This window comes from Corticium candelabrum, chromosome 11, assembly GCF_963422355.1.
Source record: "Corticium candelabrum chromosome 11, ooCorCand1.1, whole genome shotgun sequence".
NCBI classification, from domain to species: Eukaryota; Metazoa; Porifera; class Homoscleromorpha; order Homosclerophorida; family Plakinidae; genus Corticium; species Corticium candelabrum.
In genome coordinates, this window is record NC_085095.1 from 1,413,957 (window position 1) to 1,433,807 (window position 19,851).

Genomic DNA, 19,851 nt, shown 5'->3' on the forward strand with positions numbered 1-19,851 from the left:
AAACATTAAAATAAGCAGGATATGCTTTTAAATTAAATATTCAAGAACTATTCGTCATTGCCATGAGCAAGAAACAGTTGCTGAGTGTATGAGACTACGCTTTGCTATTCAAGTAAATCTACTTTCGACTGCATCTTGGATATATTTAGAATTTTAATTAAGTTAGACAATTGGAATAGGTTATTACAAGAAGTAAATTCGTTTGCACTATATATTCGCTCATGCAACACACACACACACACACACACACACACACACACACACACACACACACACTCACACACACACACACACACACACACACACACACACACACACACACACACACACACACACATACACACACACGCGCGCGCACACACACACACACACACACACACACACACACACACACACACTCACAATACTTATAGTTCGGTTAATCTTTATTGCTAGTAATAATTATTTACAAGTTTGATTTGCGTTCTACAGTGTTCAGTGATGCTACGAAGTCACAGAATGGCGTCAAGTCAGTTCCACCATTTATGGTAGCTTCTCGTCATCTCGATCAAGTACGTTTTCAGTGCTATCTTAACAATCTTCCTGCAAAAGACGGCGAAACAAAATGGTTGAGAAACAATCGCACAATCGATTGCAATCACAACAACAGAGTATTTGCCTGCACCAACATAATAATCATAAAATTCTTCACAGAAAAAGATGCAGGAGAGTATACATGCACGACAACAGGGCACACTGGCATAAAGAAGTCTGTTTCAACTCATATTTTTGGTAAACAATTTATACATATTTTTAATCTATACGTTATGGTTGCTGTTTGTTGCTTATAGTGCCTGCTTACTTTACTAATCCAGCAGATGAATTTTTTGAAGTCCATGAAGGAGACAGTCTAGAGATACACAGCTCTGTGTCTAATCTCTCTTATCCTGATCTTAGATATGTACTATGGAAACGAGGCAGCAAGTTCATTACTGACGGACGAGTTCTACGTTTGAAAAATATCAGTGCAGATATTTCGGGTGTATACGAAAACATAGTTTTTAATGGATACGGAAAACGTGCCACAAAGAAGTACTACATCTGTTTGTTAAATGTTCGTCCGTTTGAGCACGTTCAAGGTTGTGTGACTGAAAGTTTAGAACCAAAAACGAGAGAACCCTTGATGGTACAAAGAAGTGATGGATACCTACGAGAGTCCGTAAATGATAAAAGTAAACAATTTCGAAAAACAGTTTCTTATCAATTTGTTGTAACTTTTCTGCTGATTTTGATGACTATGTGAGTTGAAAATAAGGTCTTGAAGCTTTACAACTTTAAAAGTTTTTACACAAAATTGCTGTTGTTGCTTGTTTGTATCAATTAAGTACTTAATCATTGTATTGTGTACAATATTAATCTTTTTGCAATTTGACGTCAATTTATCTGCATTGCTAGGCTGCAGTAACATAAGACTGCAAAAGATCATCTCTCTGACCAAGACTTACTTTTGCATCACACAATACCCGGTATTCCTGCGTGTGAAACAACATAATAATAACAACAATAATAATAACAATAGATAACACGAGTTATAAAATTTTAATAAATTAATAATATTATTATAATTGTTTAGTTGTTATTAAAACTTGATTAATTAAGATTAATGATTATGTTATATTAATCGTTTTACAAACATTCACTATGCGTGAAGCCACACTTTCAAGCAACTGTGCTCAAGACATTGTACAATGAGCAAGACAGTATATATGTAATGTATACTTACCAGTCACATAGCATACACTATTTCCTAACAGCAATTTTTCTAGTTGCTAAATTCAAATTCTATTTTGCAGTATTACAAATTTGCCTAATTGAAATAATGCATTCAAACATTCCTAATATTCTAATTTATAGCTCACACAGCTGTTTAAAAATTAATTACTGTGAATTTATTTGAGTTAGAGTGTAGTAAAGTAAATTTCCAAACAACATCATAACTTCAACTGATCGATGTATTGCTTGATTTAGTAAAGCAATAACACTAAGTCTAAAATGCCAATTTGTAATATCTAGGTTATACAGCAGTCATACGAATAATCTTGCAAGATTCGCTATGTCCTCTGTCTATCTCCCTAGACATACTGTCGTGATTGGTCATCGAATAAGCGGCCGTCTGTATGCGTTTTTTTGGAGCTGCTGGTGTAACACGTTCAAGCAAATCATCGGCCATCCTTTGGTGCTCTTCAAATTGTTGGCTAATTGTCTTTAGCTGACTTATTACACTCTCTAAAAACACCAAAAGAACGTAAACAGTTGCTTGAAAAATGTTGTTAATCAACAGTTGTGATCTGTTTACTTTCAAAATCCATTCTGTCTGCAAGGTCGTCAATCGATGAGTTTCGTCTAGGATTACCATTATTCTCAGTCTTGTTGAGTATTTCACTGGTAGGTCGACTTCTTGTCTCTGTCTCAGAAATTGAGTTTAGGCAATTACGTACTAAATGCAATAGAAATGTCGACCAATCAAATTAGAGACAATTGAAGTGTATGTTCAAGTAGCTTTCTTGCCTAGAGAAGGACTGTCTGAAGGTGGCAAGTGACTTGATGTTTGTGTATTTGCATGGTTTTTCGACCCTTCAAGACCTTCATCATCATCTGATAATCCTAAATCCACCGTCGTCGACTCTTCTTCTCTACGGTTCTCTACAAAAAGAAGTCTATTGTCATGCAAATGATTTGTGACTGTATAGTCAATTAATATTGGCTTACTGTACACGCCGTTTTGGTTTGTCCTTTGTAAATCATTCATCGGTTGAGGCCATCTTTTTCTAAATTTATTTCCGATTTCTTTTCGATAATAGCAAGCAATTAGAAGCAGCACAATTACAGAGGCAGTCAACGGTACAGTCAAGCCAATGATGAGACCATCATCTACAGTTGTATGCTAAACTCACAACTAGAATCAAAACATTTTGTTTCCAAAATCTCTTACTTTGGCTAGTCATAGCTACTGTCGTGCTGTTCGTTGATCCAACAGTCGAAGCAGCAATTGTCGTGAACGAGACGGTTGGCACAGAACACGTATGATCTTTTGCCACCAGCTGAACGTTCGACTTCACTATTTTACCATCTTCGCGAATCCACCGACAATCCAAACTGTCACCATTACGCATGTCTTCTCGAAACTCAAACGCTTTAGTATACACATTATTTCCCGCTAGATCTTTGCGAGTGCCGTTTGACGGCGTTTGATCGTAGCTTACCGTCCCGACGTCATTGATGTAAACTTGCATGAAACCTTGAGCGAGATCCTGCTCGACGTGTGATGATACATTACACTGAATAGAGACAGCGTTCGTATCTTTGCCTAAAGTTTCATTATTGCACGTCACGTGAGTTCGGTCTGACAAGGTGACGACGGGCGCATCGACGACTAGTAAGTAGAGACACACCGAGTGCTCGCCCTGAACACAACACAAACGTCCCTCGTCTCGCTTAGAGACATTCGACAGTCTGTATTTCGATCTACCAAAAGTGACATCTTGATTACTACCACGCCCATTGTCTACAGCATTCCCTGTCCACGTGATTGGAGCGAACGTTTCTCCGCATACACAATAGGCGACAAACAAACTTTCCCTATGAACCACGAGATGACCACTTCTTGCGTAAGTTTTGATTACGCTAGACAGAGAACACTGACCTATAGCATAAGAACACAGTCGACCTTGAAAGTAATTAATCTAGTAGTCAACCACAATGGAACAACAACAACTAACAACAACAACAACAATCTTGTTGCTTGCACGACAGCAAGCTTGTTACACAATCGCGATAGTTTGGAAAAGCACAAAACTGCATGTAGTGAAATCCTTACCTACAGGATGACGTTGTCCGTCATCGTTAAGGGTTTCGGAGTTGATTTCGGGCTGATTTAGGATAATCACGCATAGTGATATGAACGAAAACATTCTTGCGAAAGCCATTACTCTCACTTGCGCTGTTGCGAAAGTAAAACTGGCGTTCGAGTCTGCATTGAATTAGCATACTGTCTCGTGAGCGGTCGTCGTCGTCGAGTCTGCAAGCAATCGAGTTCGAACTCTCTATCTCATATATCTTCGTGACTGTCGGAGAAGCACAAGGATTATGCAATTCAGGAACGTAGCGTGGCATGGGCTAGACCAGGCTATTAACCCAATCATTTGTAGGCGTGGTCATAAAAATGGTGGACTGTAAATACGTGTGAGGACCAAAGCTGTATGAATATATACACCACTCTTTTTCCAGTCTGGATCCGCTACTGATTCTACTGTATCAGTAACTAGAAGCCAATAAAATGGGCGTATCCATAAAAAGTGGGCGTGTCTCGTAGCATCGTGAAGTTTATCCCCCCATTTGCAGAGGTCACGCTACATCCCTTCGACAGAATTGAATTTCTTTCAACGAAAGCGATCGTGAAAGCATGTTTACCCGAGGCCCGGATATGCGGGCTATAGGTACAGTAGTCTTCTGACGACCACCGACCGTATGACCGTATTTATACTGGACTAGGCACTTTAGCGCAGATGCAAATGAAGCTACAGAGGAGACATTGGTGTCATTACCAACCCATAGACGAACGTGATGTTATCCTAAGGCTGCACCTCTTTTTGTTTGGTAGCTGCTACGAGAATTAATATTCGGGAATGAGGTCGTCCATCTTATACGAGTTGGTTAGTCCTGTGCTTATTATAAGGGTTTAGCACTTAGAAACAGCACCTATAGTCTACATTTTCATTAGCATGTTTCCCACCAACAACCAGGCGTCTTAAAAAACCAAGGTGCTGGTAAGATTTATGCAGGCGCAGTGCGGTAAGTGTAGCTGAAACGTACCTGATTTGTAACATCTTGTTTGTTACACGGTGTTTCTGCATAATGGTTCTGCAGTCTGACAGCTTGAAGTTTTGGTTTCCGTGGCTGAGCAGTGTTCTTGTGCGCAGCTGCAATCGCTCCACAGGAATTTTCCAAGGGGGAACGTGCATTGTCCATGACAGCTTGTCTGTTTGTTGGACGAAACGACGGACCTGTACTCAAGTTTGGAGACAGCTTTGCAAGCACTCTTTATTTACACGCCTGCCTTAGCTGAGACAAATGGATTGGGCTAAAACCTCAGTATATACAAACATTATCACGTGACGAGATATCACACACCGGCCGACTGTTTAGCACTGTGGTGCTTCTCAATTACTAACAAAGTTTTATAACTATAGAACTATATACAAACGATGATCTGTAGCTTGCTGGCGGCGTGGAGGAGGTAAAATTTGGAGCAGATCTTCTCAATTGAAAGCAAGGAAATTGTCGTAGTTGGATCTAATACCTTTCTCCAAAACCTTGTCTGTCTGTCTGTCTGTCTGTCTGTCAGTCTGTCAAAGGTATTTTATTCAATAGAACAAAGTACGTACAGATGGAGGCTAAATCCTCTACAACACAATGTCCTCATCAGTCCAATTAACTACACACGTGCTTGCTCCTTTACTAAAAAAAAGTAAAGGCCAAATGGCCTTGGAAAAACACAAATTAACTAGCATCATCTAAAAGTCTCTCCACTTTCCTGTAGATGACTCGAGCATTGGCTTTTTGTAGCTGAATGGACATGCGCTCCCTCCAATGTGTCTTGAATGAGGAGGCATTTGTTGTTCCATAGGCATCCGTTGATCTACTTGACAAATGCTGTAGGTACATTTCTGCTTGTTGTCCCCATCGACCAAAATGTTCCAAGACTAGTGGGACTGCTGTCAGTCTGTCTGCCTGCCTGCCTGCCTGCCTGCCTGCCTGCCTGCCTGCCTGCCTGCCTGCCTGCCTGCCTGCCTGCCTGCCTGCCTGCCTGCCTGCCTGCCTGCCTGCCTGCCTGCCTGCCTGCCTGCCTGCCTGCCTGCCTGCCTGCCTGCCTGCCTGCCTGCCTGTCAGTCAGTCAGTCTGTCTGTCTGTTATTAGGAGATGACAGTGTTTTGGGAGTAGATAGAGACATTCAGTGTTTTACTCATTAGCAATAGTCTCGGACTACAAGTAGAACATTTCATTTTAACAATAACTGTTTGTAGTAGTGAAGATTGTTGACAATAAACTTGATTCTGTCTGTCTGTCTGTCTGTCTGTCTGTCTGTCTGTCTGTCTGTCTGTCTGTCTGTCACATATATTTTCAAACATTCATCTATCATACAAAGAGTGCTAGGCAATGACATAATGTTTTAGGTGCTACAGTACACAGGAAAAAGCACTAAAAACAGTAACAACTTAACTTAAAAGATAACCCAGGTCAGCCTGTCTGTCTGTCTGTCTGTCTGTCTGTCTGTCTGTCTGTCTGTCTGTCTGTCTGTCTGTCTGTCTGTCTATTTCATTTATTGAAACACAAACTCTACGTTTCATTTCTAACACTAAATACAAGCAATCTACTGAGTTCAGCTTTAGTTTAATGCAAACTACTTTGATAGTCTCTATTGTGTATGTTCTCATCTTCTTCTCCAGGTAAGACACGAATCAGCTTGTGGAGGATGACTTTAGTGTTGCATCGTTGTAATATTATTGAGAATTTTTTTCTCCAAATACCTCTAAAGTCAGCTTCATTTGTATAACCTTCAATGTCTCTTGATCTTCTGGCAAGTTTGTTGAGATAGTTGGTAGCTTCTGATCCCCATGTTCCAAAATGTTCAAATACCAGAGGAGTGAAATTGAGGCTTGATGTATTGCCTGTCTGTCTGTCTGTCTGTCTGTCAAAAACATCTATTGGTAAACATCAACGCTATTACAGTCAAAGCTAAATCACTATCTATGAGTCCAAGAAAAATGACCCAAAGGGTCATGAAATGAAAGCTTAACGTACACTCTGGTAACTGTAAAAACCAGCTACGGAGTCATTTCTACACACTATTCTGTCAATCTTCTTCGCCAAAACCATACTGTTACACCGCTGTAAAGTAATGGACATTAATCGTCTCCAATAAGTCTTGAACTCACTGGAGTTCACCTTGCCGTCATCATCTCGTGATCGCAGAGAGATTTGATGGAGAAACTTTTCTCCTGCATTTCCCCAGCGGCCATAATGCTCAAACACCAGTGGAATTAGGCATGGAGAACCCCCACTAGTGTGAGTCTCTCTGCTGTACTTCTCTCTCTTCTTTCCCTCCCTTTTTGAAGCAGCAGATCCATCAGTTGTAGCTGCGACTGAAATTATGTCGGTGCTCCATGGGTGGGCTAAGGAAATGTCGAGCTCAACGTTAAAGTCGGTTGCATTATAAACAGCAATATCGGGTCTGGACTGAGAGCTGCTGTAACAGTCTCTTGGCTCAACGGTATGGGGAAGAGACACGCGTTTCAAACACTCGGACCAAGCAGAGACTATTGAATTATGAGACCAAACTGGTCCCCCACCTGTCTTACAAGTAATCAGATGATATCCTTCAGGATCTAAGGCTGTGCCGCAATCACATAAGGTTGCTGACAGAGGCAATGGCAAACGCATACCCAACCTCAATAAAGCTGCCAGGCGGAACAATCCAGGGGAAATTGCAAGCTTTCTTGAGCTGGGAATGACATCTAGCCAGGCTCCTGATCCCTTCCCTTGAAGAGATCTCAAACGAGCTGCATCCTTGGTCGCAGATCTTTCAATCATGTCCTGAACTTTGAGTTTTGTCTGTTTTTCAGTCAAATTGTGCTGAAGCCCTTTGGTGTTGCAGAGGAGATCTGATAGGGCCTGACCTGGACACAGGGACTGCTGTAGGTGATGACTAATGCTGTTCTCTTGTGCTATTGATGATGTTGTTTCATTGTCTGCCTGTCTGTCTGTCTGTCTGTCTGTCTTTCTGTCTCATTTATTGAAACACAAACTCTACGGTACATTTCTAACACTAAATACAAGAAATCTACTGAGTTCAGCTTTAGTTTAATGCAAACTACTTTGGTAGTCTCTATTGTGTATGTTCTCATCTTCTTCTCCAGGAAAGACGTACACGTCTCAGCTTGTGGAGGATGACTCTAGTGTTGCATCGCTGTAATATTGTTGAAAATTTTTTCTCCAAAAACCTCTAAAGTCTTTTTGTCTGTCTGTCTGTCTGTCTGTCTGTCTGTCTGTCTGTCTGTCTGTCTGTCTGTCTGTCTGTCCGTCTGTCTGTCTGTCTTTCTGTCTGTTAGTCTGTTTTTCTGTCTGTCTGTCTGTCTGTCTGTCTGTCTGTCTGTCTGTCTGTCTGTCTGTCTGTCTGCCTGTCAGTCTGTCTGTCTGTCTGTCTGTCTGTCTGTCTGTCTGTCTGTCTGCCTGCCTGTCTGTCTGTCTGTCTGTCTGTCTGTCTGCCCGTTTGTCAAATTCATAAATTGTAACAAGATTTTAGCAATTTACAATTGTAGCTACAAGTGCATGCATCTAGTCAGCATCTAAATGCTACTTTACTATAAGAGAAGAAAGTTGGTACTACTGTCAGTTGATTCAACCACGTACATTGAAGTCATTTATTTGGTACAAACTGCAACTAACTATTGAGTTATCGAGTTTAGTTCAATGCACATTGCTCGTATAATTTTGCATGCTTTGGATACAGATAGTATATCGAGTGTTGAGTTATTTAAGTCTACACCTACAACACACAAAAGAGTTTCAGAGTTCCAAACTTTATTGCAAATAGTTTCTATAGTTTCTGGATTTTGTGTGTCAAACATGAAACTTAGTCCAAGGACGGATTATTGCCTCTACGTAATCATTTAGTAGTTTTGATTCCTAACGTAATATATTCTCTACTAATTGTTTTCCAAATACTTTACACGCAATTCTTGTTAGTTTCAATTTTGAAAGTGCTTCAATCATTGTACGGCAAGTTGCCTGTCCTTCATTGCACCACATCTCCAGCATAGCTCGAGTACACTGAAATTCTGTTCTGTGTTCTTTCTCCATCACTGTGATTATCGCTGTAGAAAACAGGTCAGAATCTAGGAGAGCAACCAATTTCTCTTTCTTGACAAGAACGTCTGCTTCTAAAGCAATGGCAACTATCTGGGCTGCAGTAGGCATTTTATTTGCAGAAGAAGATAGTGACACTTCTAGTGATGAAACAAAAATACACATATTACTACTACTATACTAATATATGTAAACGTATGCATGTCTATACCTTTGCACATCTCATTCCAAACAACATTCACAATCTTGCTAGCATGCAAATCATAACAATGTAAAAATTTTTTAGATTTGAACAGCTTTGCAATTCAGTTTTAACTCCTAGACTGAACAGTTTTTGTATATTTGAGCTTACATAAAATCACGCTGCCGTTCAAGAGACTGGTCATTACACAAGTATCAGAAAGAATGACTGTATGCATATTTTTTGTGCCGCTAGCTAGTCAGAAGGCGTCCTAAGACTAGAACACTCTAAAGGTAAGCCGTCAGCGACGAGTATATATAGCTGTATGGCTTGATAACTTGGAAGCAGCACGCACTACTCGAGCTATACATACAGTTAGATAACACATGTGTGTATGTATATCTAGATGTCTGCAGTAACTAGCCTCGTCCTCAGACTGTCACGCTAGTATCGTCTTTTGTTTGCTTTTATCTGCATGCTGTCAGTCAATTGCAATGGTCCATTTTTACAAGAGACGGTTTGCAATCCCATATAGTGCGATAGACATTCTTCGTTCTCTTGTTTGTACAACGCTAAGAAGTTTAGCCTTACAAAGTGTGAACCAAATACAGGCCATAGAATATTGTAACCACCTTTTTTTTTATAAAATTTCCACGAATTTTTGTTTTAATATAAATATCTAATTTTATGTGCGTTTATTTTTTACCCTAACAACAGGTTGAAGTAACAACAAAAATTACAACAACATACTGCAAACCTGCTGGCTGCTCAGGTCTGTCGTGATTGGTCATCGGATAAGCGGCCGTCTGTATGCGTTCCTCTGGAGCTGCTGGTGCAACACGTTCGTTCCTATCATCATTCATCGCTAGTCGCTCTTCAGACTGTTGCCTAATCGTCTTTAGTTCACTTAGTACACTCTCTAAGAACACCAAAGAACGTTAACAGTTGTTTAAAAATATTGTTAATTAATTGTGATATGTTTACTTTGAAAATCTATCGTGCTGAGAGGCTGAGGATCTGTACAATTAGCTGCTGGTTTATACTTGTCTGCAAGGTCGTCAATTGATGTATTTCTTCCAGGATTTACATTGTTCTCAGTCTCGTTGAGTATTTCACTAGTAGGTTGACTACCTGTCTCTGTCTCACAAATTGAGTTTAGGCAATTACCTACTAAACACAATAGAAATGTTGACCAATCAAATTAGAGACAATTGAAGTGTATGGTCAAGTAGCTTTCTTGCCTAGTGGAGAACTGTCTGAAAGTGGCAAGTGACCTGATGTCTGTGTAGTTGCATCGTTTGTCGACCTTTCAAGACCTTCATCATCATCTGATAAACGTAAATGCACTGTCGTCGACTCTTCTTCCCTATGGTTCTCTACAAAAAGTAGTCTATTGTCATGCAGATGATTTGTGACTGTATAGTCAATTAACATTGGCTTACTGTACACACCGTTTGGGTTTGTTCTTTGTAAATCATTCATCGGTTGAAACCATCCTGCTGTTATCTTGAATACTTTATTTTCAACTTTTTTTACATAACAATATGCCAATAGAAGCAGCACAAATAAAATAATTGTGGCAATCAACGATACAATAATGATAATGATGAAAGCATAATCTACAATTGTATGCTAAACTTACAAATAGAATCACAACACGTTGTTTCAAATCTCTTACTCTGGCTACTCATAGCTGCTGTCGTGCTGTTCGTTGATCCAACAGTCGAAGCACCAGTTGTCGTGAAGAAGACAGTTGGCACAGGACACGTAGGAAAATTTGCCACCGGCTGAACCTCCGACTTTACTATTTTACCATCTTCGCGAATCCATCGGCAATCCAAAACGTCACCATCACGCATTTCTTCTCGAAACTCAAATGCCTTAGTGTACACACTATTTCCCGATTGATCTTTGAAAGTGCTGTTTGACGGCGTTTGATCGTAGCTTACCGTCCCGACGTCATTGATGTATACTTCCATAAAACCTTGACTGAGATCCTGCTCGACGTGTGATGATACATTACACTGAATAGAGACAGCGTTCGTAGCTTTGCCTGAAGTTTCATTCTTGCACGTCACGTGACTTCGATCGGACAGTGTGACGACGGGCGCATCGACGACTAGCAAGTAGAGACACGCCGAGTGCTCGCCCTGAACGCAACACAAATGTCCTTCGTCGCTCTTAGACACGTTCGGCAGTTTGTATTTCGATCTACCAAATGCGACATTTTGACTACTACCACGTCCGTTGTCTACAGCATTTCCTGTCCACGTGATTGGAGTGTTCGACGTTTCTCCGCATAGACAATAGGCGACAAACGAACTTTCCTTATGAACCACGAGATGGCCACTTTTTGCATAAGTTTTGGCTATGCTAGACAGAGAGCACTGACCTAGAGCAGAAGAACAGGCAATCTTGAAGTTAATCTATCAGTCATGCAACCAAATTAGAGCAACAGCTCTAACAACAACAGCAATTCTGCTGCTTGCACGACAGCAAGCCTGTTACATAGTTTGAAAGGCACAAACTGTGGTGGAATCCTTACCTACTGGATGACGTTGGTCGTCATCGCTCGGGGATGCGGAGTTGATTTCAGGTTGGTTTAGGATAACCACACATAGCGATAGGAAGGAAAACATTCTCGTGAAGGCCATCTCAACTGCACCACAGTGAAAGTAAAATGGCGTCTGAGTATGCGCCGTGTTGGTCGCATTGGCGTACTGTCTCGTGAGCTGCAAGTCTGCAAACAATTGAGTTCGAACTCGATACTGTAGCTTGCAATTACACATATGTTTAGCAATTATTACATTCATTGGTGTCTGTCTGTCTGTCTGCCTGTATGTTTGTCTTCATTTATTTCAATAAACTTTAAGCACAGTTGCAAACACTAAATCTAGGTGTTACGGACCAACAGCGAATCCGGACCTTTCGTGAATGGGCCAGACCATTTGCGAATTCGCATACGGGCTAGACAATTCGCGAATCGTCGGACAGGACGGGGAACGCGAGGACACCGTTTGCAAATCTAGACCGTTCGCAAATTTAGAACATTCTCAGATGGGCTAGACAATTTGCGAATTTGCATACGTATACCGCCTAGACAAATCGTCAAATTATGGCATCATTTGCAAATCCTCCCAGTCCAGACCATTTGCGGCCATATACGGGGTACACTGTGAGCAATTTGGCGCGAACTAGTTATGGCGGCAGATGAAAAGAAACAAAAAAACTTTCGTGAGTTTTGGAATTTACTGGCTGAGAGGTCGACCTCTCAGCTAATCACTGAGGCCGAAGCAAAACGTATCGTCAGAGTATTGAGAGGCGACAACGACGGAGTGCGGCACGTTTCCGCTTCTTTGTAAGAAGTAAATGCTTCTCACTGGTTGACCTTTCAATACTGGGTCTTTAATTAAGGAGTTCTACATTTTATATCCAATTCTTCACTCATAACCCCATTTCCCCGTGTGCTATCCTCTTCAATTTTCATATCTAGCATCACTCGGCATTAGCTTTCTGCGCAATTAAATGCAGCTATACGTTTCCTCCAGTAACAGACAAATTTAGAATGGTTTCTCTTCCCTTTACAGTTTCCTGCTCTGGAATCAAGAGTATTCAGGTATCCTTCTGCTTCTTGTCCCATCCCCCAAATGTTCAAAGACTAACTGGATAAGTTTTGAGCTAGTAGTACCACCATCATACAAGGCTAGCCTAACATATTTCTTCTTCTTGTGCTCCTCCGTTACTGAAGCCGCGAATCCATCTTCTTCTGCCGATTTTGATAAGACTTCTATCTGTGTGTCTGTCTGTGTGTCTGTCTGTCTGTGTGTCTGTCTGTCTGTGCGTCTGTCTGTCTGTCTGTCTGTCTGTCTGTCTGTCTGTCTCTCTGTCTGTCTGTCTGTCTGTCTGTCTGTCTGTCTGTCTGTCTGTCTGTCTGTCTGTCTGTCTGTCTGTCTGTCTGTCAATACATATATTTTCAAAGAACAACACTACTACATTCTAGTCTGGCCCAAACGGCCGACGCCATAATTTAACTACGTGCGAATGAAGAATGTCCCAGTCTTGCCAACTTTCTGCTAATTACGTTAGCATTACACCTTTGCAAAGCTACCGACATGCATTTACGCCACAATAACTTAAATTCATGACTGTTCTTTCTTCCGTCTTCGTCTATAGACTGGAGTGACAGGCGGTGTAGGAATTGAGCTGCCTCTGAGCCCCAACGTCCGAAGTGTTCGAACACTAATGGGATGCATTTGGAGGGGAGGCCCCAGACGTCCCTTTCTTTAGCGTATTTTTCTGATTTCTTGACCTCACGGGTAGCTGCGGCCGCGCCGTCTTCCTGAGCTGCTCGAGAGATCACATGTAGTGCCCATGGGTGGGCCACCGAGATGTCCAGCTCAATGTCACAACCCTGTTGAGCGTCAAAGACAACGATGTCGGGGCGGTCGTCGCTATTAACGTAAAGATTCCTTGGTTCCCGCTGATGAGACATCTTCAAATGCTGTAGACAGTCGCTCCAAACACTAGACAATGTCTCGTGAGTCCATATTGGCCCACCGCCGGTCTTACATGTGAGAAGGTGATAGCCGTCTTTATCAATGTCTTTGTCGCATTCGCATACAGGGACAACAGAACCGAGGGGCATTTCAAGACCCAACCTCATGCGTGTTGCTAAGCGAAAATCGCCGGGTTTTTTCTGTCTGTCTGTCTGTCTGTCTGTCTGTCTGCCTGTCTGTCAAAACTGTCACCCAATTATGGTTAAATAGATTATTCGACTTTGACGTTGAAGGCCAAGGCCATTAGTTGATCTATGACTTTGTTATTTGCAAAGACTGGTTTGCTTTTGTACATGTAGAGTCTATAAAAGAATAAAGCGTCTGTCTGTCTGTCTGTCTGTCTGTCTGTCTTTCTGTCTGTCTGTCCGTCTGTTATGACACCGTATAATCAGCTGCCAAAATATCAGGTTATGCAACTGAGTTGAGAGAAAAACGCAAAATGAAAAATATTGTCAACAGCAGTCTATAGCAAAATCTGATACACGTATTTCACTGGTTTTTAAACACTTTGGTTTTTGGGGCCCTATGACTGAAGGCTATCTCGATAAGATCTCCAAAATTTCAAAAGATGCAAATGGAAAAAGCAGCGAAACAGACTTTAGAGATAGTTGGAGAAAGCAACTGTCTAGAGTTTTATAGTGTTGCAACTCTCGTCTAATTTTTGAAAAGTTGTCAAAGTTGTCTAAGTGCAATTTTGATGATTCTCTGTATGATAAAGACGTTCAACATTCTGTTCCTTGACTTTCATTATTATGCATACGTACAGTTAGCGATTGTTATTGGTAGAGTAAGATTTCAAATACAGGGGCGGCGGAGCCGGGGGGGCTGGGGGGGCTAGAGCCCCCCAACTTTATCAACTTTATGCTGTAGAATTTCTGCTTTCTGTAATGTTTACCCTTTCAGCCCCCTCAACTTTCAACTCACTCCGCCGCCCTTGAAATATATCAATCTGTCTGTCTGTCTTTCTGTCTGTCTGTCTGTCTGTCAATTTCATTTATTGAAACACAAACTCTACGTTACATTTCTAACACTAAATACAAGAAATCTACTGAGTTCAGCTTTATTTTAATGCAAACTACTTTGGTAGTCTCTATTGTGTATGTTCTCATCTTCTTCTCCTCCAGGGAAGACACGTGTCAGCTTGTGGAGGCTGTCTGTCTGTCTGTCTGTCTGTCCAATACATATATTTGAAACATGAATCTAGCAACATACAATATGTAACTACGAGTCAAATTATACAGAATCACTTAGAGACTACAGATATCAACTATAGAACCAACTAAGAACTAAAAATTACATTTTCTAACTGCTAAAGAACCCAAAGAGGGTCCAGTTGTTACAACACTAATTATTGGAGATGAAAGCGGGTTGTTTTTGCGTGGACTCTGCTACCCAAGAATGACATCTTGCGTTGGATTACTCTAGCATTGCATCGCTGTAATTGAATGCTGAACCTTTTCCGCCAGTGATCCATAAATTGTGCCGAGTTGCGCCGACCATTTTTATCAAAAGATTGAGATTCGAGAGAACGTAGGTATTGGTCTCCTTCATAACCCCATCTACCGAAGTGTTCAATGACTAAAGGCTTAAAGATTATTTGGTTGCCAGTTGGTAGCCTTTCATCTTGATATTTGATTTTTTTTCTTTTCTTCTCTTCGCTTTGAAGCTAGACCATCTACTTTTGAGGATGAGGGAAATACCTCTGAGCTCCAGGGATGGGCAAGAGAGATGTCTAGATCAATACTCATACCAGAAGATGTATCAAGTGCTATAATGTCTGGTCTATTATCTGAGTTTGAGTAGCGATGTTTTGGCTCTCTCCTGTGTGGTATGTGAAGTTCACTTAGACAATCAGCCCAAACATTTGCAATGGATTCGTGACTCCAAACTGGGCCACCACCAACCTTGCATGTTAAAAGATGATACCCGCTGTCGTCAAGAACTGCTCCGTCTGTCTGTCTGTCAATACATATATTTTCAAACATTGAACTATTATACACCATCTAAGCAAAGCAACTAAATACTATCCAAGCCAATAGGGCTTGGTTCTACCTGTCTGTCTGTCTGTCTGTCTGTCTGTCTGTCTGTCTGTCTGTCTGTCTGTCTGTCTGTCTCTTTGTCTGTCTGTCTGTCTCTTTGTCTGTCTGTCTGTCTGTCTGTCTGTCTGTCTGTCTGTCTGTCTGTCTGTCTGTCTGGCTGGCTGTCTTGCTGCCTGTCTGTCTGTCTATCTGTCTGTTTGTCAAAATTCAATAATTGTAACACGATTCTAGCAATTTACAATTTTAGCTACACGTGCATCTAGTCAGCATATAAATCCTACTCCAGTCTACTAGAAAGAAAGCTGGTACACTTGACTACTACTGTCAGTAATATATTGTCTATTTTACCACGTAGACTGTCCTCATTTCTAGTACACACTGCAACAAACTACGAGTTACTGAGTTGAGTTTAATGTACATTGCTCGTATAATTTTGCATGTTTGGATACAGATAGTATATCGAGTGTTGATTCATGCATACATCGATCTTTAGTTTTTGAATGTCAAACATACACTTAGTCTAAGATGACCTCTAGCGTCTACATAATCATTTAGTTTTCCTAACAAACTCTACTAACTTGTCTCCAAATATATCACACGCAGGTTTTGTTAGTCCAATTTCTAACAATGCTTTAATTACTTTACGGCGAGTTGCCTGTCTGCCCATCTTGTTGTGCCACTTCTCAAGCATGACTTGAGTTTGGTCCAATGGTTTCCCGTGTTCTTCTTCTTGTATCCTTTTGATGGTCGCCATGGAAAACATTTTTCCATCTAGGACTTTAAAAAATTCAGTTCTGTTGTTAATCACAACTGCTTTGCGAGCAACGTCAGTTAACTGCTTTTCAGTCAGTGTTTCATTTGCAGAATGATATAGTGACACTTCTAATGTGTTTTCTGGTAAAATAGAAAATATACATATTAGTATACTACACACACACACACACACACACACACACACACACACACACACACACACACACACACACACACACACACACACACACACACACACACACACACACACACACACACACATACACACACACACACACACACACACACACACACACACACACACACACACACACACGCACACACACACACAAACACACAAACACACACGCGCGCGCGCACACACACACACACACAAACACACAAACACACACGCACGCACACACAGAAATTATTGGACTTTCTCAGACAGTGCAAGAGCATGCATCTACGACCACGGCTGCACTTTTAGTAAATTAATGCAAGTCATAATAGTGAGGTATAGGCTCTGATTGTGCCATCCACATGTTTGAGATTGGAGGTGATCATGTGTGACCTACGTGACTGCTTCTTGCTGTCAGTTCAATCAGTTTAAAAGTTAATAATAAAAATCGTTTTCAAAAAGATTCTAAGCAATAAAAATACTTTGTTTACGTCAGAGAAGACTATACGTTTCAGTTTACTTGCATACTGTATGTCTCCTCTTGTGACGTCACAACATGAACGATTTAGACATGGTAATGTATGTTGACGGTGGTTAGTCTGGTCATTCTCTAATCTTTTGTTGCTTCGAGTTGTCAAAGCATCCAATCAGAACAATAAAAATAGCCAAATAGCATGATTTGATGTAGAATCAGCGGGTCAGCAGGTATAACCATAAATCTGCAATTGTTGATTTCCATGCCTCAGCCGATAAGGAGGTGGCTCCTTAATTATGCCCATGTCTGTATATATATATATATAAATATATATATATATATATATATATATATATATATCCCATTCGAAGCAACTTTAGCAATCTTACTAGTATGCATGGCCATTATATATATATATATATATATATATATATATATATATATATATATATATATATATATATATATGTATGTATGTATGTATGTATGTATGTATCTATGTATGTATAGCGATATTTCGCAAATTCTGCAAATGTCGTTTCAACTCTATATTGAATAATATTTATGTATATTTGAAAGTGTATACTTAAGTTAATTAAGCCGTTAAATTCATGACTAGTAGCTACATAACGTGATGTGATAGAATTGGACCACGCATGCACTACTCAAGCTAGTTAGATGTTACATGTATACGTATGCTAGCAGTAACATGTTACTTCGCAATTTGCACAGCTAGCCTTCAGGCATCCGTGCAAATTTCAACTCTGTTTATTACTTTTTTTGGTGCAACATTAGAATGTACTGCAGCATATACAATAAAAGCGTCCTGTTACAAGCAACTCTCTGAAAAAATGGTGTCTAAATTCGTAATTCTCGACAATCGTATCGTTGTCAGAAGGTTCATATAGCTGTGCATGGAACGACTGTGTAAACACAGCTTCGATTACTAGTGTAAACGAAATAATAGCCATAGACAATTTTAACCAACTTTTTTTACAAAATTTAAGTAATTTGCTATAAATATTACTATTATGTGCGTATATTTTTGCTTTAAGTTATTAAGAAAAGCCATGTGTGTATAACAACAAAAATTGCAACATGCTGCAAACCTTCATGTTGCTCAGGTGATTGAAATTCTTTGTCAATTGATGTATTTCTTCTAGGACTTGCATTATTCTCAGTCTCGTTGAGTATTTCACTAGTAGGTGGACTACCTGTCTCTGTCTCAGAAATTGGGTTTAGGCAATTACCTACTAAAATACAACAGAAATGTTGACCAATCAAATTAGAGACAATTGAAATGTATGTTCAAGTGGCTTTCTTGCCTAGTGGAGAACTGTCTGAAGGTGGCAAGTGACTTGATGTCTCTGTAGTTGCATGGTTTGGCAACCCTTCAAGACCTTCATCATCATCTGATAAACCTAAACCCACCGTCGCCGACTCTTCTTCTCTATGGTTCTCTACAAAAAGAAATCTATTGTCATGCAGATGATTTGTGACTGTATAGTCAATTAATATTGGCTTACTGTACACACCGTTTTGGTTTGTTGTTTGTAAATCATTCATCGGTTGAGACCATCTTTCTCTTATCTCGACCAATTTATGTTTGATTTTTTTTCGAAAACGATATGCCAGTAGAAAAAGCAGCACAATTACAATGAACGATACAGGCAAGCCAATGATGAGACCATCATCTACAATTGTATGCTAAACTCACAAATAGAATCAAAACACTTTGTTTTGAAAACTTACTTTGGCTAGTCATAGCTGCTGTCGTGCTGTTCGTTGATCCAACAGTCGAAGCAGCAATTGTCGTGAAAGAGACAGTTGGCACAGAACACGTATGAAATTTTACCACTGGCTGAACCTTCGACTTTACTATTTTGCCATCTTCGCGAATCCATCGACAATCCATAACGTCACCATCACGCAATTCTTCTCGAAACTCAAATGCCTTAGTGTACACACTATTTCCCGATAGATCTTTGAAAGTGCTCTTTGACGGCGTTTGATCGTAGCTTACCGTCCCGACGTCATTGATGTATACTTGCATAAAACCTTGAGTGAGATCCTGCTCGACGTGTGATGAAACATTACACTGAATGGAGACAGCGTTCGTAGCTTTGCCTGAAGTTTCATTCTTGCACGTCACGTGATTTCGATAGGACAGGGTGACGACGGGCGCATCGACGACTAGCAAGTAGAGACATGCCGAGTGCTCGCCCTGAACGCAACACAAATGTCCTTCGTCGCTCGTAGACACGTTCGGCAATTTGTATTTCGATCTACCAAACGTGACAATTTGACTACTACCACGTCCGTTGTCTACAGCATTCCCTGTCCACGTGATTGGAGTGTTCGACGTTCCTCCGCATACACAATTGGCGACAAACAAACTTTCCTTATGAACAACGAGATGGCCACTTTTTGCATAAATTTTGGTTATGCTAGACAGAGAACACTGATCTAGAGCAGAAGAACACGGTCAACCTTGAGGTTAATCTAGCAGTCATGTAACCTCAATAGAACAACAGCACTAACAACAACAACAATCTTCCTGCTTGCACGACAGCAAGCCTGTTTGGAAAGGCACAAACTGTGGTGGAATCCTTACCTAAACGATGACGCTGGTCGTCATCGTTCGGAGTTGCGGAGTTGAGTTCAGGTTGGTCTAGGGTAACCACACATAGTGATAGGAAGAAAAACATTCTCTTGAAAGCCATGTCAATGCGTCACTGTGAGAGTAAAATGGCGTCTGAGTA

At 40.6% G+C, this 19,851-nt stretch overlaps 5 protein-coding genes across 8 annotated transcripts in view; 1 reads left to right on the forward strand and 4 right to left on the reverse strand.

The window, feature by feature from the left end:
- LOC134186846 (uncharacterized) overlaps nucleotides 1-1,427 on the forward strand; it is a 2,005-nt gene extending 578 nt beyond the window's left edge. Inside the window, exons 2-3 of the mRNA XM_062654916.1 lie at nucleotides 472-771; nucleotides 831-1,427. Coding sequence (XP_062510900.1) covers nucleotides 472-771; nucleotides 831-1,282 — 752 coding nt within the window. The 3' untranslated portion in view covers nucleotides 1,283-1,427. The remainder of the gene's footprint in view (nucleotides 1-471; nucleotides 772-830) is intronic.
- Nucleotides 1,428-1,697: 270 nt separating this feature from the next.
- On the reverse strand, nucleotides 1,698-4,926 carry LOC134186966 (uncharacterized). 2 transcript variants are annotated; one of them, XM_062655070.1, is made up of 6 exons: nucleotides 4,852-4,926; nucleotides 2,972-3,663; nucleotides 2,749-2,910; nucleotides 2,548-2,682; nucleotides 2,336-2,476; nucleotides 1,698-2,265 (listed from the first exon to the last, which is right to left on the reverse strand). In XM_062655070.1, the coding sequence occupies exons 1-6, from the start codon at nucleotides 4,890-4,892 to the stop codon at nucleotides 2,054-2,056; spliced, it is 1,383 nt and encodes a 460-aa protein (XP_062511054.1). In that variant the 5' UTR covers nucleotides 4,893-4,926; the 3' UTR covers nucleotides 1,698-2,053. The 2 variants fall into 2 exon arrangements, with proteins under 2 accessions (XP_062511054.1, XP_062511053.1); XM_062655069.1 differs by lacking the exon at nucleotides 4,852-4,926 and adding an exon at nucleotides 3,857-4,026 and having other exon boundaries at nucleotides 2,972-3,682.
- A 1,860-nt stretch (nucleotides 4,927-6,786) lies between these two features.
- LOC134187325 (uncharacterized) lies at nucleotides 6,787-7,562 on the reverse strand. The gene has a single exon (XM_062655435.1). The coding sequence runs from the start codon at nucleotides 7,477-7,479 to the stop codon at nucleotides 6,832-6,834; it is 648 nt and encodes a 215-aa protein (XP_062511419.1). The 5' UTR covers nucleotides 7,480-7,562; the 3' UTR covers nucleotides 6,787-6,831.
- Nucleotides 7,563-8,524: 962 nt separating this feature from the next.
- Nucleotides 8,525-11,740, reverse strand: LOC134186923 (uncharacterized). Of its 3 annotated transcripts, none has more exons than XM_062655016.1 (7): nucleotides 11,631-11,740; nucleotides 10,764-11,477; nucleotides 10,537-10,704; nucleotides 10,327-10,461; nucleotides 10,070-10,252; nucleotides 9,843-10,004; nucleotides 8,525-9,044 (listed from the first exon to the last, which is right to left on the reverse strand). In XM_062655016.1, the coding sequence occupies exons 1-7, from the start codon at nucleotides 11,737-11,739 to the stop codon at nucleotides 8,725-8,727; spliced, it is 1,791 nt and encodes a 596-aa protein (XP_062511000.1). In that variant the 5' UTR covers nucleotide 11,740; the 3' UTR covers nucleotides 8,525-8,724. The 3 variants fall into 3 exon arrangements, with proteins under 3 accessions (XP_062511000.1, XP_062510999.1, XP_062511001.1); XM_062655015.1 differs by having other exon boundaries at nucleotides 10,070-10,255; XM_062655017.1 differs by lacking the exon at nucleotides 11,631-11,740 and having other exon boundaries at nucleotides 10,070-10,255; nucleotides 10,764-10,978; nucleotides 11,035-11,278.
- A 4,344-nt stretch (nucleotides 11,741-16,084) lies between these two features.
- Nucleotides 16,085-19,838, reverse strand: LOC134187051 (uncharacterized). Its single transcript, XM_062655165.1, has 6 exons — nucleotides 19,704-19,838; nucleotides 18,842-19,555; nucleotides 18,625-18,783; nucleotides 18,415-18,549; nucleotides 18,199-18,342; nucleotides 16,085-16,574 (listed from the first exon to the last, which is right to left on the reverse strand). Exons 1-6 carry the CDS (start codon nucleotides 19,810-19,812, stop codon nucleotides 16,228-16,230), a joined length of 1,608 nt encoding a protein of 535 aa, XP_062511149.1. The 5' UTR covers nucleotides 19,813-19,838; the 3' UTR covers nucleotides 16,085-16,227.
- Nucleotides 19,839-19,851: the final 13 nt, after the last annotated feature.

Coding starts and splice junctions, on each gene's coding strand:
- LOC134186966 (XM_062655069.1), bottom strand. CDS start 3,965: ATGGCTTTCGCAAGAATGTTTTCGTTCATATCACTATGCGTGATTATC. Junction 2,911..2,971: donor AGTAGCTATGACTAGCCAAA/GTAAGAGATTTT, acceptor ATACAACTGTAG/ATGATGGTCTCATCATTGGC. Junction 2,477..2,547: donor TTCAGACAGTCCTTCTCTAG/GCAAGAAAGCTA, acceptor TATTGCATTTAG/TACGTAATTGCCTAAACTCA.
- LOC134187325 (XM_062655435.1), bottom strand. CDS start 7,479: ATGCGTTTGCCATTGCCTCTGTCAGCAACCTTATGTGATTGCGGCACA.
- LOC134186923 (XM_062655015.1), bottom strand. CDS start 11,739: ATGGCCTTCACGAGAATGTTTTCCTTCCTATCGCTATGTGTGGTTATC. Junction 10,705..10,763: donor AGCAGCTATGAGTAGCCAGA/GTAAGAGATTTG, acceptor ATACAATTGTAG/ATTATGCTTTCATCATTATC. Junction 10,005..10,069: donor CAGCACGATAGATTTTCAAA/GTAAACATATCA, acceptor TGGTGTTCTTAG/AGAGTGTACTAAGTGAACTA.
- LOC134187051 (XM_062655165.1), bottom strand. CDS start 19,812: ATGGCTTTCAAGAGAATGTTTTTCTTCCTATCACTATGTGTGGTTACC. Junction 18,343..18,414: donor TTCAGACAGTTCTCCACTAG/GCAAGAAAGCCA, acceptor GTTGTATTTTAG/TAGGTAATTGCCTAAACCCA. Junction 16,575..18,198: donor ATCACCTGAGCAACATGAAG/GTTTGCAGCATG, acceptor CTATTTTACCAG/AAAACACATTAGAAGTGTCA.